General features: G+C 34.5%; 5 protein-coding genes across 5 annotated transcripts; 1 reads left to right on the top strand and 4 right to left on the bottom strand.

Annotated features, from left to right (window-relative positions):
- Nucleotides 1-374: 374 nt before the first annotated feature.
- Nucleotides 375-3,759, bottom strand: LOC128177220 (uncharacterized). The gene is made up of 3 exons (XM_052843849.1): nt 3,482-3,759; nt 2,165-3,264; nt 375-618 (listed from the first exon to the last, which is right to left on the bottom strand). The coding sequence occupies exons 2-3, from the start codon at nt 3,234-3,236 to the stop codon at nt 614-616; spliced, it is 1,077 nt and encodes a 358-aa protein (XP_052699809.1). The 5' UTR covers nt 3,237-3,264; nt 3,482-3,759; the 3' UTR covers nt 375-613.
- A 1,317-nt stretch (nt 3,760-5,076) lies between these two features.
- Nucleotides 5,077-6,354, bottom strand: LOC128177735 (uncharacterized). The gene is made up of 3 exons (XM_052844568.1): nt 6,232-6,354; nt 5,484-6,042; nt 5,077-5,376 (listed from the first exon to the last, which is right to left on the bottom strand). The coding sequence occupies exons 1-3, from the start codon at nt 6,232-6,234 to the stop codon at nt 5,369-5,371; spliced, it is 570 nt and encodes a 189-aa protein (XP_052700528.1). The 5' UTR covers nt 6,235-6,354; the 3' UTR covers nt 5,077-5,368.
- Nucleotides 6,355-10,477: 4,123 nt separating this feature from the next.
- On the bottom strand, nt 10,478-12,519 carry LOC128178756 (uncharacterized). The gene has a single exon (XM_052846072.1). The coding sequence runs from the start codon at nt 12,517-12,519 to the stop codon at nt 10,708-10,710; it is 1,812 nt and encodes a 603-aa protein (XP_052702032.1). The 3' UTR covers nt 10,478-10,707.
- Nucleotides 12,520-12,636: 117 nt separating this feature from the next.
- Nucleotides 12,637-15,127, bottom strand: LOC128178757 (uncharacterized). The gene is made up of 4 exons (XM_052846073.1): nt 15,008-15,127; nt 14,485-14,578; nt 13,459-13,518; nt 12,637-13,241 (listed from the first exon to the last, which is right to left on the bottom strand). Exons 2-4 carry the CDS (start codon nt 14,522-14,524, stop codon nt 12,637-12,639), a joined length of 705 nt encoding a protein of 234 aa, XP_052702033.1. The 5' UTR covers nt 14,525-14,578; nt 15,008-15,127.
- A 2,279-nt stretch (nt 15,128-17,406) lies between these two features.
- Nucleotides 17,407-25,298, top strand: LOC128177028 (leucine-rich repeat-containing protein 74B-like). Its single transcript, XM_052843536.1, has 13 exons — nt 17,407-17,555; nt 19,309-19,508; nt 19,871-19,978; nt 20,399-20,492; nt 20,944-20,993; nt 21,229-21,310; nt 21,398-21,483; nt 21,624-21,818; nt 21,960-22,052; nt 22,382-22,499; nt 22,810-22,946; nt 23,151-23,236; nt 23,332-25,298. The coding sequence occupies exons 1-13, from the start codon at nt 17,420-17,422 to the stop codon at nt 23,735-23,737; spliced, it is 1,791 nt and encodes a 596-aa protein (XP_052699496.1). The 5' UTR covers nt 17,407-17,419; the 3' UTR covers nt 23,738-25,298.
- Nucleotides 25,299-25,411: the final 113 nt, after the last annotated feature.

The raw sequence follows: 25,411 nt of genomic DNA, 5'->3' as shown, positions 1-25,411 counted from the left end.
AAAAACCAACTTTTTCCTTCTTTATGCAACCCAGTATTTGGGCGTCTTGTGATGAAATCTTTCGGAATTAGATTTACCGGTATTTCTTCGATATGTGTGTTGCCCCATTTTTAATGTCAAGTGAAAAAAGTTACAAACCTCTTAACTACAAAGGCTACTGTGAGAAATATACCCCCCCCCCTAAGATGGCGACCAAGGGACAAAACTTTTGTAAAGTGTGGATTGGTCTATTAGAAAAAAAAGGAACACAAAATCCCCGCCCCTTAAAAAAAAAAATCAAAACAAAACACACAAAGGCAAAAACAAAGCAAAAACAACACAAACGAAACTTATACATCAAAACAAAACATTTCATTAGCATGGTCAAAACCACATCTTAATTTATCATTTATTTTGACCCAATTTAATCCACTACAATGTACATGTAAGTATAAGAGAATCGTCTTCTGTACGTAAAATATTGTTTCTATTTTACATGCTGAAAGGTTCTTCCATCCTTTTATGATATACATGCTGGCCGTTGTAATATGTGAGAAGATAAGGGACTCTTTGCAACTGGAACCGCACCCTGACGTTTCCCGAAGATCTCGCGCCTTAAAGTCAGACTTGAACTTCAGCCTACAAAAACAACACGTTCATATATTTTTCGCATTTCTTCAAATTTATGTAGAAGTTTGATATTGTCAACGATTACTATCTTATGGTATTAAACATCAACTCGCTCAATTGATTTTTTTAATCAAAAAGGGTTGTTCATAAAACAGTATTTACTCCTCAATTACCGGTCTCCATATTGAATTAAAAGACCACTAATATAAAAAAAATTCACCAAATAATGGACATAGACGAATGATGTTATACACTTCTAGGTGTTCGGCTAAAAAATACTGCAAAAACAAATCTACCTACCTACGGAAAGCGGAGAGATGATATATTTCATGTCAATGTGGTCTTTAGAATAGGGCAAATAAAACGCAGTAAGTATTAACATGTACATGTATATGAAGGTTCACCCTTCAGTATGGAGGTGTTTCATCTCCGAAATCAACCACATTTGCTTTTTTCTGCCTTTTATTATCTATTGGTAAGAAATGCACGGAGCACTAAGTACGTTTTGGAGACACCGATTGACCACACTGAGCCTCCCTATTTCTATTATTCTCTGCGATCCAATACTTTACAGCTTTTCCCATCTAGTTTTCTTGGTTTCTACATGTTATAACTACATTTCATTTGATTTCGTTCTTTAATACTGTGAGATCTGCAGCTTAATGGCGTTTTACATAATAACGATTTATACAGGCATATACCAGTACATGTAGTATACATGTTGCACAGAGATGGTTGGTTCACATGTATCGAATTTGTCAAGCTATTTACGTAATTATAACCATAGCACCGATTTTATATAGAATGGTTATCTGACATTAAGAAGTGGAATGGTTAGATGGTTGATGTTTAGTACTTTGTTGATGAAATACCAAAGAGTAACAGAGCGCAAAGGACACCCTACAAACAAGTAGACTGGGGACACCTTCAGCAGTGAGTAACACTAATGCATCACAATAATTGTCACTTATGGCGAAGTCGATCACCTCACAAAAGGCGTTGTTATTGTCCATTACTGGTATTATTTGCTCTATTTCTTCATGTCCACGGATAATTGTTTGATAATTACACAAACAGATGTTTCTATAGCAATAGTGTCCTATATAATTTATGTCGTCATTGTTTTTATTCGGATCGTGAAAAAATAAATTGAAATAAAAATTGGTGATTGACCAGTTTTAACTATTTTATTTCATGACATATGAGTGGAATTAATGTGGGAAACATAGTTGCGTGCTTTTAAAATTGAAACTTTTGCGTGATTCATTGCTTTTCAATAATGATTATGGAGTGAGAGTGCTTTGAAAATTGAAACTTTTGCGTGATTCATTGCTTTTCAATATTGATTTTAAAGTGAGAGTTCGAATTTTAAAATTTTTGCCATTGACTGCATTTGTTTGCCAATCAGACCTCTGAAATCTCATTTACATCTTTAGGACTTAAATTGGTTTATTTCATTTTCTATAAAGCCTAGAATTGTTACATTGTGTAAGATTTTGATTTTATTGAAAAGCATAGACTTTTTAATGCTGAATTTAAGTTATGCTGTACTAACCAAATCGTCTCATCGGCGGTCCCGGGCGGAATCCTCCAGGTTGCCTAGGAAACGGCATGGGTGGCCTCATAAATGGCGGCCTCCGAAGCATAGGGTTTTGTTGAAAAGGCATCGGCGGACGCTGCATAGAAAACTGTCCAATCATGTTTTGTTGCACAGGCATTTGTCTATTTTGAAGCATGAATTGTCTATTCGGAAATAGCATATTTTGCATTGGGTTTGGTCTCATCTGTCCCGGAAACGGAAGTTGCTGTTGCATTGGCGCCTGACCTGGAGGAAGGAATTGTTGGTTGGGAAATATCATATTATTCATGGGATTCGGACCATTCATTGGTGGCATTGCGGGTGGCATTAATCCATTTGTGGCGGCAACGTTGTTTTGTCGGACACCCGCCATACTTGAATCATCTTGAGTAATAATTTGCCCGTTTACTATCTGCCGACCGACTAAATGAGCCAGGGCTGGCGCTTCTACCATTTGGCCGTTAAGTTCTGCGATGAACACTTTCCCATTGTATCTTATGATGCTTCCATTTAAAGAAGTGTCCTTTGAAACAACACCATTTGAATCGGTTCCAGAGTTTTGATTGGCGGCATTTTGTGTAATTTTTTGAGCTTCTTCGACGGTGTTTTGAATTGTTTTTTGTACGTTTGAATCAATAGTTGCGGGTGGCGTTGGTTGAGCAGATACGAAGGGTTGAAGAGACGTGCCTGGGGCTGCTTGGAAGGTTGTTCCCTGAAGCTGGATTTGTTGGGGGTTATTTGGTTGAAGAAGATTGTTTCCCGTCAACTGCTCCAGTGGCTGCAACTGGCCTCCAAGCGATAACTGAGGCTGCGTCGCAACCTGCGATTGTTGCTGTGCGTTATTAAATGTCGAAGGAAATGGAACAGTTTGAAATGGCGTATATGAAATTTGGTTTGGCGAAGCCTGGACCCCTTGAAACGGAACTCCCTGCGCTTGAAATGTCTGCATTGGGGGATTCGTTTGAAAGACTTGTTGCGGTTGGTTGATTACTTGTGCAAAAATGTTGCTTGACAGGAGCAGAACTATGATTATTAATCTATCCTCCATTTTGATTTAAAATTGTCTTTCCAGATAGCTATAAATATTAAAAAATCCTTACTTATAATACAACTAAGATTGTATGTAATAATTTCGTCAAAACACAAATTTACGTGTTCAAAATATTTTAGAAAATAATGAAAAAGGTAGAATAAAATGCCTTAGAATAACGGTTCAAACTGTTAATTTATAGTTTCATAGATGAATAAAATCAAGTTTTTATCAAAAAAATTTGCCAGAATTGTTTCACCTACCTGCATAACACTCCAATCCACTCCGTGATATAATTCGATGTGATGTAAATTTTTACAGAGATCAGCACGCTGTGTGCGTGTAAATAAAATAAAAAAGTGTAAAACGGCCGACAGATGATGATATATTAATTATGATCGTAAAAGGCGTCAAAAGGCAGGTGCTCGTAGGTCTGTAGGAACCTCACCTTATGTCCAGAGCGAAGAAAATCAGGGGCATTAACGGACATTAAGACAGAGCGTCGATACTAGTGGACGTTTTTTATGAGTTTGTTGGATGCCGACCATCGCGTTCATTCATTTCTATGTACATATAACTGATCTATCATAACCAACCTATACTGGAGGAGTCTTTTATAGTGGGGGAGTTTTATGCTGGTGAACAAGAAATCGTATCGCATTTTATTGGTTGACAGGGTTTCATCTCATGGCACGGTTGGTACCACTGAATGAAGTCTTTCTACATAATTCAGAACATTTTTTTTTCAAAATTGACTTATGTGTACAAAGAGAAAAAAAATATATGGCAATCTTCAAAATATTTAAATTACTTATTTAAAATGTTAGTTGGCGGAAAGAAGAAGAAGAAGAGGAAAACCTTATTGTTCATGATGTCCTAACTATGATGGACAAAAATAAAACGGAGAAAAATGGGTATGAGCACTTTTCAATCTCAAACACGCTTTGATCGAGACAAACGCTTTCACATGAATGAGGAAGATGATTCAAAGTCCAAGCACTATGCACGGATCTAGAGGGGGAAGGTGGAGGAGAATTTAAATATCTCGAATTTACCCAGTAAAATTACGGAAAATATACCTCGGAATCCTCCTTGCAAACTTAAATATCCCTTGGAACCCCCTCCACTTCCGGAACAAAATTCTGGATGCGTCCCTGAGCAAACATACGAAACCCCATCATACCATTGTACCTGATTCTATGCTTTAAACAATTATGACGAATACTGATATCACAAGCGCTGTTTTTCAAACACTGCAATGCCCGGTATTTTTACACGTAAGCACCGTATTTGCCTTTTTCTATCAAGAGGTTGACAACGAAATGGAATTCAAACCTTAATCAATACACATCTTTTAATCATAATCGAATAAAATTATTTGTGACTACATGTAACAGGACAAACTGAAACATTATTTCAAAGTGGGAAGACTTATTGGTAAGACTTATTATTATTGCTAAGGCTAAGCCTTTCCTATTTATTTCTTTTCTGACTCTGATTGAAAAGATAACATGAATGATATGAGATCCGAAATTGGCTTAGGCTGTTTATAAAATAAAATGATTGACGGGTTTGCATTTGGAAAATGTAAGATTGAAAAACACTAAAATTTATGACAGTCCAGATACTTGCAAAAAGGGAGAGTGTTCGTATTTCACGAGCTTTCTCTCACAATGATTTATTTTAGTCATCAAGCCGTAAATGTTACAAATCGCCTGGGCGACTTATGTCTTCAATTGCTCTGTGCAGGTGCGCAGAAATTAATGCAATATGTCAGGAAAATCCAGTGATTTTTGACTGGTTATATAGACAACCAATACTATTATACAAACATACGAAAAAACGAAATATAACTATCTTGGTTGGTTTTTTTTTGTTTATTAGAAAAAGACATGTTGTAATTTACAAAAGGACGACAAGTAATAAAGTAGACAATACTATGATACAGAGTGTACATTTAATGTACATAAAGTCAAAGACGGTTAAGTTTGAAGTCTTTGGGGGAATATATTCCACTGCGCAAAGTGGATTAACATATTTGTGCCATGTTACACAAATCACGTGACGCACATCACAATGTCGTATTCATCCGCAAATCTCGGAGCAGACGACTTTCGTTTTCCTGCTTTTTTTCTTGCTAAGTCCTATATTTATTTTCCTGCAAATAAAAAATGAGAAACATATTAATTATCTAATCAAAGCAAGAAATTGAATTTAAAATTGTGAAAAACTCGTTGCAGTGTCTTTAATAAACAGCGATCTTACCAACTGGTTGTCGGAGTCCGGGGTTTAGACTGTTGAACTGGTTCATTTGTCCGGGAAATTGTCCCATCATATTTGGCTGACCAAGTCTGTTGAAATTATTCAAACCATTTAATCCGTTGTTAAAACCGGTTGTTCCAAACTGGTTCATTCCTGTTCCAAACTGATTAAATCCAGTACCAAACTGATTTGTAAACGGAGTATTAAATCCCGTCGATCCAAATTGATTGAAGCCCATGGTGCTTCCAGTGAACCCACCAAACTGCCCGCTTGGTACAAGAGATGGGCCGCGGCCAAGCTGATTGTTGATGCCCATTCCGAACTGGTTAAATTGACCAGGGAACGTTGATCCAAACTGGTTAACTCCCATCTGGCCTGGAAGCATCCCCATTTGATTAAACTGCTGGCCAGGAATTGTCCCCATCTGTCCAGGGATACCGATCTGTCCGGGAACTCCGGCTACTTGCCCGGGTCGGAATTGTCCGGTTAGCTGGGGGTTAATTTGTGCGAAAATAGTTCCGCAAAGCGCCAAGGAAACGCACACAGCAAATGAAAACCGCATCTGCAGATAAATAGATAAATAAAGCAACCAGTCTAAGATTTGTTTCTAAAATTTAATTTAAGTTCAACAGTTTTTACAAGGAAAATAAATCAAATAAAGTTGATTGTCATTCAAAATAAAAAAAAAATACACCAGAAAATAATATTTTTTTACATGTATTATAGAATTAAAAAAGTGTGTCCTTCTTACCATGTTCAGTGTATAGTACCCAGGTTAAAAATGACTCTCAATGACCGGTCCAGGTTATTTATGCAGCGGTACAGAGGAGGTTGTCTGGCCGAATCCCCATCAATCAAATATTATGTTAATTGACACACACATCGTGATTTCTCACCCCTTATTCATTCACCAATCACAGGGTCTGATGGTGGACATTACCGGGTGCCCCCAAGCAATAAGGAAGAGAGAATGTTCCATTGGGTGTGAGGCAATCTTATCTAGGTTAACTTATTCAGAAGAGGAACTAGGGTTTCAGAAAAAGTCAATGGCGCTAGTATTAGTAAATGTGTTTCACTTTCGCAATTTTAGAAAAGAAATAAAACTATAAGGACCATTCATGAAAATTTACCACCCCCAAATATAACATAAATTCTAATTTCATCGACGATTCTACATGTATATATGTACTAGTAGTTTTAGGGACTTAGACACGATTTTAGATCAAAATTTTATTTCTTATTTTTTTGTAATTTATTATTTCATATTTATTTTATTTTATAAAATGGTTTACTTGCAAATTTTTAATGATCGACTAAAATTTGAATGTTAGAATTTAAGTTATAAGAGAGCTAAAGAGGTAAAAATCTTTGTTATGTAAACAAGGCTCGAGTTTTACATTTGTTTACAAATAATATAAAGTGTGCAGTTACCATTTCTTTGACAAAATAACTCAAAATAATAAAAAAGGCAAACTTGCTCAATGTGTTTATAAAATATATTATCAATAGAAGAAAGCAACATTTGATTGAAACTTATACCAATAAACACATATGTGAACAATAACAAGGGTCGAGCTTTGTTTACCTTGATGTATAACAATAATATATTTTAAATTGTTATGAACAAATGCGAGGCGTTTTAATTAGAAATTTCGTTTGGCAAGGAATTTGTTTTCAAACATAGTCTAGTATGTGTATATATAACGGATATCAAAAATGTTCATACATCACATTTCAAAATATTTTGATTATAAAACTGAGAAAAAAAATTAACACGTATGTGTCCTTTGATCGACAGTATGTCATGATTATGCAAATTACCCACAAGGCATCAGTGTCCACTAGCGCCCTAGGTGTCTCGGACGGTGTAAGTCATATGTTATTCAATTACGAAAGATTAATCACTTAATGGCTTCATCAAAGCAGAATGTGTTTCTAACGTTAGTGCACATTGAGGTAATATAAAAACGTACAAGTTTACGCATGTCGACGAAAGAGTGTTCATGATTATGTAAATGAAGTCTACTGACTAATAGATTTGGCGACTTACATGTAACATTTGTTCATTTACATGCTTACTGAATTTTCTAAAATCACACCAGATCTTAACACACCTTGAGCCACATATAGATAGGCAATTGGCAATGAGAAGCAATTATAGGCAAACGCCAATAAAACAAGCATTCTGAGAGTATTGCATAAGCAATACACGTCCCCTACCGGTTTGTATTATTCTATGAAAGCTTCCAAGCACACAACTATTTCAGAGCTATTGTAAACGAGATGTCATGCTTTAATCGGAGATAAAAGAACAGAGGAAATTAAAACTATATAGTTGATATAGAAATTAAATAGGAAATGGGTAAAATAATACTCTTTATTTCATCTCCTGTAATTTCGCCAAGTCTATTCTGTATTCGCTGGTAAAAATTTGTGAAAACAATGCACTGTTATGCACAATATCATTTCTTACCGTCTTCTGTACCCCGAATCAAACCAAACAGTTAAACAGCCCAACCCGACAACGAACCCGATTGTAATAATAATACAAAAAAACCCTGCCGATTAAATTTACAACACAATGCTTGACACTATTTTATACCGAGCGCAGCGAGAGGCGGGCGAAGCCCGCCTCGCGAAGCGAGGATTAATGGTAACACGTATATATGAGAAAATCAGTGAAAAATGAAAGTTGAATCAGGGGTACTAAGGCCCAAAAAAATTTCTTCCAGCCATGGGCGCCGCCATATTGGCAGCCATTTTGTTTTTTAAAAGTTAGTTTGATCATTGATTGAATGGTACTTATCGATGTTTATTGCCCCTAAACTCGATTAAATAAGTCCTGTGCTTCAATAGAAGGTAATTTGAATTAAAAAAAATTAAAAAGGATACCAGAAAAGTTCCAATAGTGCTTCAATCAAGAAACACGACTTGTTCTATGTATGTCTTATCAAATTATCAGATGGAAAATAAAAACATTAAACGTCAAGAAACGGATCTTTTAGATTCTGAATAAAGTATTAAATTTTATTACATTGGCATTTATATGAATTAAATTGATGAACAATGAAAGAAGAAATTAAAAAAAATTCGGAATCACGTAGCTCTCTTCGGCTATTTCCGAAGACAAAACTCGAACGTTTTACGTCTGAAATATGACGTCATAATGTAGACTGAGCACGCGACGTTTAGTTTAACTTTGACGAATGATTTGAGTAGGCAACCATGCTGGCGGATCCTACTTTGTGCGTTTTAACGAGGCCGAGTACAGAACGAGTACGCACGCTTTCGCGCAGCGTTTCATTTGTATTGTGACGTCATCTTTTTGCTTGGTTGACGCCATGGCGTTATAGTTTCAACTGCAGATATTCAGCGAAAATTGTAGAAAATGTCTCGTTTGATGCGTAAAAATAATGTTATATTGTGGAATAAACATAAATATCTCGAAGTATAAGCTATATTAGGGCTCGGGTCGAAAACATGAAGAGGGTTCAGCAAGCCTAGCCCTCTGTCACGTTTTCTTAACCCGCCTAAATATAGCTTAATTCATATATTTCAAGACAGTAACCATGTATTTCATATTAATGACCCTTAATATGTGATGTTATATATTTTTTTATTACTTAAATATGTCTGAATGTTTTAATAATACTAAGAAGATCACCATTTTCGCCTTTGTCTCATAAAAAAAAGCCATTATCTGACGAATCTGGGAAATTGGGCATACAAAAATCAACTTTGATAAGACCCCTGGAACAAACCAGGAGGTAAAAGTTTTTTTTTATTTGACAATTTGATGCCTTTTAGCAATAACTTTAATATGTAGAACAGAAAAAGAAATCCCTAGGGCAGAAGTTTTGAAAAAATGTAAAAAATATGCAAAATTGATACATTTCAAGCAAAATCCCATAGGGTCCTATGTTAAAGACGAACAAACTTTGAGATGACCCCCTAAACAAACGGTGTGGTAAATGTCTTATTTTTTAATCTTAAAATAATAATTATATCAGTAGAAATTCATGTAAAAAGTTTCATCCAAAAATCTAGGGCAGAACAAATTAGACCCGGCCTCGTTAAATAGATTTTATTATACAAAAATCAAACTGCACTGTGTTAAATCTGCGCTCGGTCCAACGGTCACACCGTTTACATATTATGTTTAATAGAATTTATTTGTTTGTTAGAAAGGGTACAGGAAAAGGAATGGTACAAGTAACGCACGATATTATTACTGACTATACATACTGACCTCGTTTATTCAGTTACACACCGAACCCGATTACGAACCCGAACATTAAAAAATTGGAATATAAAAAATAAATTTTCTCGAAAATATGTCAATCAGACGCAACAAAAGTGTAAACTTGATCTGTAGTTTGACATTTTAAAGCTGTTCAGCAAGTTTCATATTATTCCTCAAATGCATAAAGAAAAAAAGTGTGGAAAACTGAAGTGGGACAGACAGACGGACTGACGGACGGACAGACAGACGGACGGACGGACGGACAGACGGACTGACGGACGCAGAGGAAAGCTATAGTCCCCTCCGGTGAAACCGGTAGGGGACTAACAAGCATTCTGGGAGTATTGCATAAGCAATACACGTCCCCTACCGTTTGTGGAAATTGTGAAAACAATGCACTGTTATGCAGAATATCGAACCCGAACATTTTAATTTTCTCGAAAATATGTCAACCAGACGCTACAAAAGTGTAAACTTGATCTGTAGTTTGACATTTTGAAGCTGTTCAGCAAATTTCATATTATTCCTCAAACGCATAAAGAAAAAAAGTGTGGAAAACAGAAGTGGGACAGACGGACGGACGGACGGACTGACGGACGCAGAGGAAAGCTATAGTCCCCTCCAGTGAAAACCGGTAGGGAACTAATAACAAAAATCCACACAGACCATTTATCTCAATGAAAACAAATGATAATTTAAAAAAAATAGTGCTTTTAAAGCATCCTGCTTATATGAAGAAAAACACCAAGAAACATTACAAGAAACATGAATGAAGATTTATTTATGTTTGGAGAGAACCTTCATTTATAAATAACGGATTGAACAGTAACAACAACAGCAAACAAAATATAAAAGCAAAATCAAATAAATAACAATAGCAATATATATAAACAAAATCTCAAAATAAACGCAAACAGTTATGTTTGAAATTTGTCTCGGTTAAACGTGTATATTTTCATCACTTTTTACAAGGATAGAACAATCTCACGTGTCATGATTTATAAGGAGTTTGAACATAGCAATGTTCATTTTATCACATGCTGCAGAAACTGCTAAGCGCCGCTCTTCCACTGTCCAATGATATTGCTCTAAAAGATTTTGAAGAATCTGTTCTGATTTATAGTTTTCGGGAAAGTCCGAAGCTATCGCCAAAGCTTGATCTGTTCGTTTTATGCTCAAGATACACTCCAGAAGTAAGAAGTCGTGTTTCATACACGCGATTTCAATCGCTTTGTTTACGGCTTCATTGGACCAACTGCTGTCATTTACTAGGGCAAGGATAGAAAACAACGGAATTGCTTTGGGAGAATACGCAGCAAAGACTAGTAAGCAGTTTTCTGTGATTCGCGTACCTTTTTCTACGAGAAAGCTCGCCACTTCAACATTTCCTTTCATGAACGCAGTTTGTAAAGCAAATTCGGTAAGACTACTGCTCCATTCTCGGGAACTGTAGATAAGATCAATCAAATCTTGGTTGGCATTGGTCAGTCCTGCAACCAATTGCAGAACGTCATCTTCAATCGGAGTTCCGTCTGCTACCAGTAATTTGGCTAGCGAATAATTGCCATGACGACAAGCTGTATCTAAAGCGAGAATATTTTGTGCATTGGTGAATAGCTTCACTGTCAAAGCGTATTCCAAAATTCTTGAACATTCGTCGTCTGCTTCTATCAAAATACGAAAATGTGACTCTTTAATATCAACATTGTAATTTTGGAGAAGAAACTTAAAAACGCCGAGATTATCTTGTTTACATGCTTCTTCCATCGCGATTTCTACCTTCTCCCGGGGCCATCGTTCGAATATTCGAAGTTTTTTCGAGTATTCTAGAAGTTCTTCGTCGACAGTGTCTGTGTGTCTTTTGGTTTTGGTGAACGACAGTTGTGCTTTTCTTGATAAATAGTCAACCAGCTCGAACGACGAATCATCAATTTGAGATGGACTTCGGTTATATTTCGGATGCGTCCGAATTTGTTCGGACTGAGTATAAGGGTGTTCCGGCAGATCGTGAACTGTGCCGTAATGAATGATGATCTCGACAACTTGCGGACAGTCAGACCCCATGGCCAACGCTAAGGTGAATTTTCTCTCTCGTCGAAACCAGGAGTTGGTCGAATCGTACCAATCTATGATTTGAGATAACAGCATGGGATTTCTGTAGCAAAATAGAACCAACGAAGGACAGTGGTCTCCGATATCTACCTGATATCGTGATACAAGTCTGGAAGCGTCCGAAGATCTGTATCTTTTCTTTATCAGATATTGCATACACGATTTCTGTTTGTAATAAAGCACAAGGCTGTTTACAAATCGTTTATCATGCATTATTTTTAAATTGGCGCTTTCATAAGGATTCTGAAGTATCTCATCATACATTTTTTCAAACAGATTTGGATATCGTTCTTTTCTCAAAACAAGTTTGTTGACTCTGGTGCTGGAATCTGTATCCGACAAAGAGAAGTCGCAGCACACTAAATCTAGATCAGAATTCTTACATCTATTCAGTACTACATCAATGAATTTTTCTCCTGCAACAATGAAAACTGTCTCTCGAATCGATATGTGCGAAAACTCGTATGTAGAGGAAGATGGATCAAAAGATAGAAAAGCACCTTGTAAGAGTTTCAAGTTTATTTTTAATTTTTCGAAATTTGGTGCGTTCTGTCCAAACTTTGCTAACAATTCACCTAGATCTTCATTTTTGTTAAGAACACACTGGAAGGGGAGACAAGAATCTTTTGAAAATAACAAGACAGCGCAGAGTGCCACAAACTTATCGTAATGAAGGTCAAACATCTCTTTCACGTGTTCGACGAGGAGCTCAAATGGATATTCAAAAAAGTGTAAGCCTTTTTGGAAGAAGGAAATATCTTTAAAGAACAACTTGCAAAGATGAGGAAATCCTAGCGGAGTTTATGTTTTCGATATTTCCCTTCTGAGTTGATTTGATAGGGTTTTATGATAACAGCTCGAGTAATTATCTATCATTTCTAATTTGGAAAGCCTATCCATTCTGTATCCATCAGCTAAATCTACAAGATAGGGAGTTGCAAATATATTGTGTTCACTGAATTTTACGGACCGCAGATAACGTAAGCTTTCAAAATAGATGTTGCTCCGTAAAGTGATAACAATGAACACACTTCGCATATCCGGGTTTCCAAAGCCCTTGTACGAGTGTAACTCCTCTAACATTGGCTGCCATCTTTCAAAACGTTTTATTTCAAAATTGGTCTTCCCAAATATATCATCCATTAATAACACACAATTTTTATCGGTCATAAGGATTTTATGCAGCTCGAGTGGATTTGAGTTGAGAAGGTTGATTGGTGTTGAATAACAGACGTTGTGAAAATGACGAAGCACAGAGAGACCGAGTGTTGTTTTACCATCCCCTGCTTTTCCAGTTATTACGACAATTCCTGTCTCTAGAACGCGTTTGATGACGTCATCCAACACCGGAAGTTCTGTGTAGCAAGGGTTGCCAAGTTTCTGACTTAATTGCCATTCCGTTTGATCTAGTAATAACAAATTAATATGTTTTGTTAAAGATTGCAAAAATTGAGGTGAAATATGTTGCATCGTAGAATTATTTCTGTATTTCAAAAATCTTTTATTGATAGAATGTTTTTTTAGTAAACACTCAGATATATAATTCCGAAAATTATCCAAAGAATATATTTTCAATTTAAATTAAAAGTGCTGTACATGAAATAAAATCATAAACAAATTTACCTATTAGGCTCCTTATAAGCGGATCCCAAGTATCTTTGCGGGTTGTCATGTCTGTTGAAACTTATAGAGAAAAAAAATCGACTATTACTCAATAGTGTCAAGTTAATACATGTAGTATTATTAGAATCTGTGCGTTGTGTGAAAGTAGTGGACACACGTGACGTCATTTATCACCCACCATCGTCCGGCAGTTCCTCGATCACATGTATCACCAATTCTTGATTGTTATAATAACGTTTAACAATTGGTAAAAACTAAATAAGCGGAAGCCCTTTCAAAGTCCCATTCAAATGCGAAAATGTTTAATTGTATTAATAATATATACAATTAATAATATATATTAATAATTGTAATTAATTGTTTATTGTATCATATGCAGCAGAAGGGGTTTTATTTTGCATCAAAAGAGCTTATTTTAAAGGGTTGAGGTTAAAATATAATAAAACACGTAAAACAAAATAATTGAATTTTTGCAGATATTTAGAATTTTATATCTACTTTTTCATAGAGTTATTAAGTTTTTAAACAAGGAAATAGATCCTACGATAGCTACTAAAATCATTTGTTTCATAATACGTGAAAAATATTTCAGATCATTAAAATATGCGATAATGTGTGACTATAATGGGGATTGAGGAATTTTCTTCTTTGATTTCATCCAAATAGAATTTGCACCTTGTGATCTTGGTGGTTAACTTGAAACTAAAACGCGTCTGGATGATGTAAGAAACTGATATAAAAAGCCATAATAATATCCATTTTCAGAATTAAAAACTCATACCTCCTAAACATCGCAGAATAATTACTAATATTGACACAACTGACATCATAAATAAATCTTACTCATTAATGGATAAGGCAACATGTCTCTTACATTGTATATTAAACCAAAATGTTCGTCTAATTGTATAAAAAGACAAATTGAAGAAAGAGTGATATTTAAAAAGAAATGTTTATGATAATTTGTGAATACATGTATTTTATTTAAATGTAATTCCAATTGAACAGTAGAAAACAATGGGTTACTTTCACTTTTGTTGCAGTCGAAACCTCCGGGTTTCCCCATTTAATGGCGTCTATCCCATGTTGTCACCTGATGATGGCGCGGTCACATGCTCACCTGTATCAGATAAAACTTACAATTATTTAATAAACAGAACAATGAATGTAAGTTTTAGGTCACATAGAACTTTCAACAACCTTCATTCTATATTTCAATACCTTTTGATCACCTCCACCCCATCCCCAAATATTTACACTGTACCGGCATTTTTACTATTCCTTTATATCTTTTTTTTTCATTTTTCTTTTTTTTAACATTTTTTAAACCACATTGTTATACGTACAAATCACTTTTATTTTCAATTCTAAAAATGAAATAAAGATCTTTCTATCCAACCATTTTTTCATCATTACATAATGACTGTATCAATATGACATAGAATCTGGTTTGTTTAAAAAGTTCCCGACTAAAGTCTAATATGCAGTACGATAAGATACATGTATTAAGACAAAACCCTGTACAAGATTGGTATTTAAAAGAACATACCTTATATAACTGATTTTATAATCTTCCACACATACTCTGACAGATATTGAAATTCTGAGACAACTCATTTAAATTGCGAGCCTGAACGCGATTCGGCAATACACATGTAAAGGGACAATTGGAATACATATATACATATATATATACATGTATAAACTCATGTGATTAATCTATTCATAGAAACAATCATCCATCCATTCAGGTAAATTTACATTTCACCTGCAGATAACTGCAGGTGAAATTTATCTGTTGACGCGCAAAATTTACCTGTATGGATGTGATATTGGTACATTCCAGATGTGATACTAGTTCATGTACATATAATATGCTGATATTTCTGAACATGCATTCTATAAATAGCTATTATATACTTATGAGGTTCGTATCTCTCTCTCTCTCTCTTTCTCTCTCTCTCTCTCTCTCTCTCATTTATTCCCTTCCAAAAAAAGTTATTTGCTCTTTGCTTAAAGAATTTTAATAATAATAAAATGTTTTGGGACAATCACAAAAGAGTAATGGATACACATTAATTTTTTTTTAAAAGGCATTATATCTCAAACATTAATGTTTATTTACATACATGTACATACTAACATGTTTATTTATAGACATGTTACCCGTCCATGTAGATAATTGATATTAAATTTCAATTAATATATTGCCGAAAACAAAATAAATTTAAAGTTGATTTCAAGTACTTTTTATTACGTAAGAAAAACCAGTTTCAGGGAATAAATCAAACAACTGTCTTGAATAAAGAAACGTCCCGCCTCGAGCGATGGTTATCAATGTATCTTTTTAACAACATGTCAAGTCAGACCCGTTAATAATGAATATACTTTCCCCGGTATCTCCTTTTGAGTGATAACGTGACGAAAGACAATCGAAGCAAGCCGTATACACAAATTGATTATCGAGCATCAAGCATCAGAAACCCTGGCCATCCCTCGGGGATAGAGCAGACTGCTCCTACCCAGCTAATAAAAAATACATCCACTCTTTTTCTCCTCATGGACTGAATCTTTCTGTAGAGGATGGACATTTGTGAAAATCGAGAAGGATATTAAAATAATGGACCCAATTCAGGTTAGTTTATATATGATATTCATTGTAGCATTGTAAAAGGAACTTATATTTCACCTTTATCCAGAAGATTGGGATATCAAGCATGTTCACCAGGTTATTTAATTTTAAGCAATTTTAAAGGATTTTAATTAAATGTAAATTTTCATGATGAGTCTTTTAAAATGGACTGAATTCCTTTAGTTTTTATACAATATTAGTTTTATTCTTAAAAATGCTGCACTGGCGTCATAGGTCGTCGAGCACAATTTTTATCCTTGTTGTATATGTAGTATAAAGTAGGTAAATTACTAAAGTATTATTGATGGACACAATTGCAAGGCCCATGAAATTACACTTACCACAAAAATCCATGAAAAGTGATGCCCGTGAAAATTAACGAGCCACAGTATTTACAAAAAATAAAATAAAATAAAAAAATAAAATAAAATAAATACATGATTTCTAATTATTATTCACGACTTCGAATTTGCATTGTCGGTATGGAAGATAGGAGTTTTTAATTGTGTTTTGTTTTAAAAAAAACATTAAATTTTTATGTGAAACCAGTACTTAGTTAGCAGTTTGTCAATCAGCGTAACCCGTTAACTGGAAAATCGCACATTCTCCATGAATATTCAAAGACTCGTTCTAATGATATCAATTACATCCCTTTAAGCATCAGTTTATTATTTGCCTGATTTCATATTGTACTATATATACATACAGTGTTAACTAAGGTCACACAGCCCTTCTGATTTTATTTGGCGTTTGACAGCTGATCTCAAAACCTACATAAAGTCCATAAAATATTTCGGTAAATAACAGTGCCTTGCACTTCTAAGTTAGAAATGTTGACATATTCAAATTTTAGAGCAAAGTAATTACTTTATGATGTGGTGTGAATTGGGTGTATACCACTTGATTAAATTTTCGAATGGCAGAATTTTAAAGCAATTTTAGATAAAGAGTTTTAGTGAGCTGTAAAACCATAAATAAAATTTTTTCTTTACTTTTTGAAAATTTTGTTAAAATCTTGATAAAGAAAACTTAGCACGAACTTTTCAGTTCCGTCATATATAATGTCGACAACGTATCGGGAATTAGTTTGGTTTATTACATGTAGTTCAGTGCTTTGGTTAATACATCATGTAAAAGGCAAGTCTGATTTAAACTTTCATTTAAAAAAAACGAAACAAAATTGTCTTCAAAAGAAGATATATTTTTTAAAAATCTTGCATGTAATTTTATACAGTTGTGGCTTAGGATAGTTTATCTGATGTTTTTTTCTCATACCGTACAATAACACATCATTAAACTTTAATTAGGATTAGCATTGCTCTTAGCAAAATGAGCAGCACAGAGACAGACGATGCATCAGAAAGTAGCTGCGCTTCTCTTGAAGAACCAATCACGGAAGTGACGTACATATATGACGTACCATCTCCTTGCAGTGAAGACTTCGACACAGACCTTGAAGATTCAGGTGAAAAAACAACAACACATTGTTGCATTTAGGAAGTATGTAATTCACATAAATTATAGTTTATTGTTCAATAACGAGTAGAATTAGTCAGTTACTCGCAAGGGACCTCTATACAACACCCAGATGTAAAGTGTCGGGGTGGTACATGAGGGTTCCCAATAAATAATGCATGCAAAACTATCACCATAGCTTCTCAAATTCTCATCCAGTTACGTATATTTTTTATTATCAATTCATTTGTATCAGTAAATTAGTCCCAAGATAATCGAATGCCTCCGGATTGGACCTCCTTCTCTATCTTTACAGAAAGGAGAAGAGCGTACAATGCGTGTCGAATCCCCCGCACCTATAGTCTGTCCCAGATATTTTTGCCGCATATTTTCCTTAATTATTCGATATTTATACAGACGATGTTTATTCAAAAGTTGAATAACATCCCAAGATTTCCCCTTTGAAAAGCCCCCCCCCCCCCCCCCCCCCGGCATATCAGGTCTCAATTCACGCCTAAAAATAAAAAGTCTATTATTTTTAAGTCGATTTTATTCCATTGGTAAAAAGATGAAGGTACCCGGATGATAACGTTAAAAAATTGTGCGAGGTATTCCTAGTGACTTCCGAAAGTACACAAGATATCAACGTTACCCATTATAAATCATTATTATTATTTTCATAACATTACAACGTGATCTCAAAAATCTTTGACTGTGCTAGCGCTATTGTTTATTTATTTGTTAAACATTTTTTTTTTAAATGGACAAGATCATTATGTATTTTGGTGACCTGTATTTTTTTTTCATTATCTGAAGAGCTTTTAATATTTTCAAAATAACTCAAGATCTATTACATTAAAAGTTTGTAAAGTAATGTTTTACTTAAAAGGTAGCAAACGCACAGAATTAAAAAAAGATAAGTCCACTATGATTCGAACTCAGCCGGGGGATACTTTCTATAGTCCTCCGCCTATCACACTGAGCTACATGTACGTTGACACTCACCAATCGTCGTGAATAACTACAATTATAAATAAATTTTTGAAGTTTGTGAAAACCATCAATTTTGACCCATTTTGGGTCTAGACTCCACTTAGATAAATCAAGAATGAAAAAGAATGAAAACTTATCCTTTTTATAAAAGTACTTAAGTTTTAGGATGGAGTCTAGACCAATTCATACCAAAATTTTGCAATTCATCACAGCAAATGGTCAATATTAAGGCACTAAACCTCGTGCAGTTTAATTTGGAAACCTATACCTCTTGCGTTTATAGAATGAAAACACGTTATTGAAATGCATCGTGGAATTTATAGCATAAACAAGGCCAGGAATACATATTTTATCATCTTTGCTTCAAGTGGGAGATCTGTAACCCCCCTGTCCTTTCCCAGATCTTGATTGTACTTCCAGTATTAATGTTTCTTTTTATTCAGAAAACCACACGTTTTATCTAAAACACACAGGCACCTGACGTTAAAATGTTTTCTTTTAATAATTATTATACATGTAGTATAGGGGATAGTCTTAATATTATCAAAAGAAATATTTTTAATGTCAGGCGCTTGTGCTAGTAGCCTCCGAGCAAATTTATACAACATATCATATGCATTGTCTATGTATTTCTGCATGATAAAAAATTAACAGTTTTGCTTACATAGCGTATACGAGTAGAATTGGGAAGTATAAGTAAAAGAAATCTCTGAAAAATTGAATGTATGCTGTCTGTATGCATAGAATGTTTAAATTTCCGTATAATACAGACCAGCTTGCAAGTGAAAGACAGGAGCTGAGAAGTCGGGAGAATGTGGACATCGGCCACATCACCTACATAGACGTGTGTCAAGAGCTGGACACGGTCCCTATCCGACTCGTCATAGAGCAGCTCAAAGGGACTGAGGTCTGTCTCCAACACATCGGGCTCAACACCCGTGACGTCATCGCCATCATGTATGCTCTGTTGGTATGTCTTCTCCTTTGTGCGTGTTTCGTTATCTCTCAGACTGTTAGATCTAGATAAGAAGACTTTTTTAACGCTCTATAACTACATTGATTTCTATAATCCATTATTGAGGACGGCTTTTAAACTTCTTTGAGAACAAAATTGGAGCAAACTTTAAAGATGCCTATTAAATGAGTTCAAAAGTATAAGAACTAATTACCAAGCACCAGAAGCCCTGCAAGTTTACGAAGACTAGTAAATGATTTGTTTCGAAATCAGTGTTAAAATATTTTTTCTAGAAGAAAGAAGATACATTCTCGTTTTACTGGTTTAAACAATTAAGCAGTTCGTTGGTTACCTTGGCATGCGTTTAATACTTGCAGCACAACAGTAGAGTTGAGAGCCTCGATTTGACAGATAATGGAATGTCCGAGGAAGCCCAGTTACATGTCATCGAAGTGTTACGTCATGACAATGCTATCTCCAGTCTTGTGAGCAAGCCAATTTTATGATTTCAATATCATTTTAATATTTGTTAGTTTGATAAGATATTGGCGCTTCTAATTGGTCAAAAAATTTCTTCGATACCTGCATCAATATTTTTTTGCCGGATGTATTTTTCTCAACTGTTCTGATTTAACACAATTTATAGAACGGGAATTTCCAATAAACACTGTCAACAAAATGTAAAGTTGTGTCTGTTTAATTGCTAGCAAACAAAATACAACTTTATATATATAAAAAATTAAAAGTTTAACCTTTAAAAATGAACAATACACATTATTTTATTCATTAAATAGAAAATTAAGCGTCTTGTCACGATTTAATAAGAATACGGTTAATGAAAAGTAGTCATGATTTACTAGTATATACGTAGCCTTAATGTAAATCCTAATTATGTTTTCAAACAGAACATGGCGGAAAACAAGATTACACCTATATGCGCAGCTTCCTTAGGAAGCGTCATAGAAGACACCACGTGGCTAACCCATCTTAACCTGTCCGGTAATGTTTTAAATTTTATGTTATATCTTAGGTGCAAAAATTGAATATTTATACATCAAAAAAACATATTTATTTGATATGAAAGCTTTGGATTAATGCATTTTTGATACCAAGAATCTTTATAGTCACATATTTAAGTATTAACAAATACAAATATAAATATCAATGTGTGTTGGGATTGGGAAGGGGAGAGGCATTACTTTTTTGCAACCGAGATTTTTTTGTGTCCGAGATCTTATAAGCCAGCTTTAATTTACTTTTTATTTAGGTGTTTCAAATACGGTTGTGGTTTTTTTTTTAAACACATTATGGTTAATTTAATTTAATTTTGAACATAAAATGATGACATTTTTGATTTATGATTGATAAAAGGTAAGACATCAACAATGCTACACTATATAAACATGTAGTATAATTATCGTATATATGACAAATGATTTTTCATTCAAAGGTATGGGTCTTGGAAACGAAGAAGCCAAGCATATAGCAACGGGCATGAGGGTAAGCATACTGGTGGTACCTTGACAGTCACCCCCCCCCCCCCCAAGCCGCTACACTCCACACACTTTATGTGGGGTGTCGTGTTTCTACGTGTAGGTGGGGCAAAGTGACTGAAAATACGTGTAGGTGGGGCAAAGTGACTGAAAATACAATTTCACTAGGAAATACATACCTGTATAGGTTTGAAATTCTTGAACAAGATCACACAAAAAGAGAAATAACTTTACTTTTGTAGGGAAACGTCAGCATCGTGTGGTTAAACCTGAGTAATAATGAAATAGAGGAATCCGGTGCTATACATATTGGAAAGGCACTAAGTGGGTAGAACTTTATGTAAAAGTGATGTTTATGTCAATAGTAAGACTTTCATCGCTTTATAAACATCTTTCGTGTTTTTATTCCAGCCATAAATGACACGTTACATGTCCTTGATTTGAGCTGGAACCACATCCGAATGATAGGGGCGGTAACTCTATGTAAAGGACTGCAAGTGAGTTATTCAAAGAATTACCCCCCATATTCTATGCATTACGCAGTGTTCTTCAATTTTGACCGTCAATGTAAAGAAACCGAAAAGTATCTAACTTAAATATAGATATATTGTAATAATTTGACTCCTTATTGTGACAGGAAAACACGTCCATCACCAATTTGAACGTGTCTTGGAACGGGTTTGGTTACGAGGGCAGTATTGCGCTGGAGGACGTTTTAAAAGACAACACTTCTCTCAAAGTTCTTGACCTTACAAACAACAGAATCACATGGGAGGGAGTTAAACACGTGATCCGGGGGTTAAAGGCCAACAGAACCCTACAGATTTTAAAGGTTACATGTTAATTTCTCCCCTCAAATGTGCTTCTTTTTCCTTTGCTTTTTTGCTACATTTAACATTCATTAAAGATAACTCTTAAAACAGTAATAACTATGCGTAATTATTAAACGGGTCGTAATTTCTGCATTTTACAGATTGGAACAAATCCCATCACCATGGACGGTTGTCGTAAAATATTGGAGGTTGTTGACAAAGATAACAGTTCTGTAATTCATGTCAACCTCGAGGTACACCCCATTTTTATCATTATCAAACCAATTGATCTTTGACCTTAGTCTTCTTCCTGGTGTAATTAAATGATAAAGTATACTATGAACTCTCTCATCATCTCGATTAAAGATGTACGATAAATAACGAGGAATGTTACTTGTGTGCTTTTTCGCTCCAAGCTTACCTATAGCTAGATAGTAAAAATCAAAAGAAAAAAAAACAACTTTTCAGTTTCAAATACGTATCTGTGTCAGTGTTTATACATGTACTTTATATTCACTTTATCTTTCGTGAATATACAGTTTTGGAGATTCTCCAGTTCAATAAGTTTATACTTTGATTTTAGGGAATACCCATTAACACAAAGATAGAGAAACTGGCAGAAAGCATTGCCAAGAAGCGTTCGTTTACCTTTGCACATGGGCGTATAACTGACTCACAGTTTATGATGGGCATAAAAAGAGGTTACTTACTATAATATTGATATTATAATCTAATTTTATTGTTCGTTACAAAACCTAATGGGATCGACAAAAAAAGAAGAAGAAAGAATCATTATAATGACAAGTGCTCAAATTTTAATAACTTCGAATATTGTTCTATAAACTATTTTATAGTTACAAATTGTATTTTTAAATAGTTTTGTTAAACCAATTTTTACAAGTTTGATCTTGACAATCAATCCTATTCAAAAGCTTTTCGAGATTGATTGATAGCACGAACCGATTGCAAAATAATATTAAAAATAGATTTTTTTTGTGTTTTACATTGCAGAGAAGCGAGAGGACCCGTTTTCACTGTTGATTCGTTACATCAGTATGATGGGGATACGGATTATGGATTTATTCCGGATGTTTGACACTGAAAACGGAGCCTCTGTGTCCAAGGCTAATTTTATCCGCGGGCTAAAGGTGCTAATTAATTTTAATTGATTTGTAATTACGAAGATCAAATAAACGGGACTTTTTAAACCATAAAAATCGATGGAAACTAAGGAACTGAACTCGGCAAGAAATTCAAGTATTCGATTTGGTCCTACGAGTTAACTCTCTTGTAATTAAAGACTGAAGAGAAATACGTACACGTGTATATTGTTGAATTTCAATCCTTTACAGAAAATTGGAGCTCCCATTAGTGAACATGACATGAAAATCGTTGCCCAGCGACTAGAGCGTAAAGGACAGGGAACCATTAGCTACAGGCGAGTAACTTCAAAATTATATTTATACCAGTCATACAATCTTGATTTGTTGGCAAATGTATTTGTGTAAAATCACATTCTGTTCTTCTCAACAGCATTCTTGCAAATGGGGTCAGAAACCATTTAAGAGCAGAAAGAAAAGAAGACAAACGAAACGAATTGATAGAGAAACAGAAGCGGGAGAAGCGAAAGTCCATCCTAATGGAGGGAACCCAACGCATGGTCCCTGCCGAGCTTCAGGAATTACGGCTTCTCTCTTCCTTGGGCAATAAGACGCTTTCTCAAGTTTTCAGTTGTACATCTTCGATGTCCAGTCGCCATGGCTCGATTACAGAGCGGGAGTCTATTATGCTTCCGTCGCTTCAAGAATCTACATCAACTGACACCGGAAATATACATTCTGCGCGGACATTCTCTCTTCCAGTAACTTCCGGTGTTTCAGGAGGAAAGAACTTAGGTGCTAAGCCTAGACAGAAAACTGGCGGCAGTTTATCTTTGTAAAGATCTTGTTAATTACGATTATTGTGAATCTATGATATGACATTGATTTATTTATTTATGTCATCAAGTATATATGCACCGATAGTCCGAAAGGTAATTAATCATACGTTTTAATGAAGTTTAGATTAACCAAAATCTGCCGGCTTTAGCAATAATGGTCTAATTTTTTTGGACGACAAAAGCAGGGTGGAATTCTTTTCAGTGACATGATTATCACAAAACCCCATTTTCCAGTACAATACCTTCGTTGGAATTGATCAATATTATGTTCCTAATAGCTTGCCATTATTAAATATTTCCTTTATGTCGTCTTTTGATTTTGAAATATCAAGAACGGGAACACAATACATTTTTTATCTAACCGTTTCACCAAAAACACCCACCTTAGTGACTGCGACATCACATTTGATTTAATATAAATAGCTGACATCCTTACAATACAGATTTGTACTTTATCTTGTAATAATTTAAAAATCCATTTGATAATATCCCACATTCAGACATATACTAGCTAGTATCCTAATGACATCTCTGACCGGTAATTGCGATATCGAATTCGAACTTCCTAAAGAAGTACAGTTTTCATTTTTTGCTGTCTTCGGATTGAAAAGGAAATAAAGCTGAACGGTCCCAACCTTGTTTTTTTTTTACCACCAATTTCAACGATCAAAAATGATAAAAGTTCACTGGATTTTATTTTTTTTCTGCATGTCATTATCAATCTTGGTTTAACTAATACACGTATTATATAATAACGCTATTTGTATAAAACTGGAATTAGAAAGTGAAACCTCATGGTGATATGTTTAACTTACAATTTGGTGCGATTTAAATTGGTTTAAAAGAAGGGCGATGCCCATCTAGCGATATTTATCCGTTTATTACATTTACATGTAGTATGTTGTGTGCTTATACCCGGTATCTTAAAATTAAACTTTAAAATTATTCAGTTTCTAACGGAGAAATATTGAAGAATTTCGAATAAAACAATTCAGAAGACTATATGGCGTCACGGAGCTGATTAATACATTTGAACATTTAAAACTATTTTGAAAAAAAAAAATTCTGCCCGTATGAAAAAAGAGAGAAGATAACAGTTTTTCTCAAAGTTTATTTGGTAAAATAGAAGATGGTCTTGTGATGTTTATTAATATTGAAAGTTAAAGCCAACGAAACTATGCTTCCAGGATACTTGTTTCTAATGTATATAAACTAAACAGATTGAAAATTTTTCTCACAAGCGTCAATCTTAAACTAAGAAGGCAATCATTCAGGCTTTACTTAAAGAAATGGTTCATTTCTATTTTTTACAATAAATAATGAAATGCACGCTTTGTTGGACATTATTTAAAATAGATCATGTTAACGAGCGAAAAGTCAACTATTTCTGTAGGAGTTATGATAAGCTTTCTATTCAGACGGTCATTTAGCCTTAAATGAAATTAAATACCGAATATTCTTCCTTTATAATAGATCTTATTGTATTACTCTTGCAGGGTTCATTACTTTAATGTCTAGAGATTTTTTCCATAAAATATTCGCACATTCATTATTTATTTGATTTATCCTTCCTGATAGAATAAAAAAAGAAGAAAAAAAGAAAGAAAAACAATATTGTTTGTTTACTGAGAGTATTGAATGTTTGAAAACCTATATGCCAAATCAAATCTGTTT

The sequence above is a fragment of the Crassostrea angulata genome, chromosome 3 (genome assembly GCF_025612915.1).
Source record: "Crassostrea angulata isolate pt1a10 chromosome 3, ASM2561291v2, whole genome shotgun sequence".
In the NCBI taxonomy this organism is placed as follows: domain Eukaryota; kingdom Metazoa; phylum Mollusca; class Bivalvia; order Ostreida; family Ostreidae; genus Magallana; species Magallana angulata.
The sequence above is the reverse complement of the archived record's forward strand: the minus strand, read 5'-3'. Positions and strand labels throughout refer to the sequence as shown.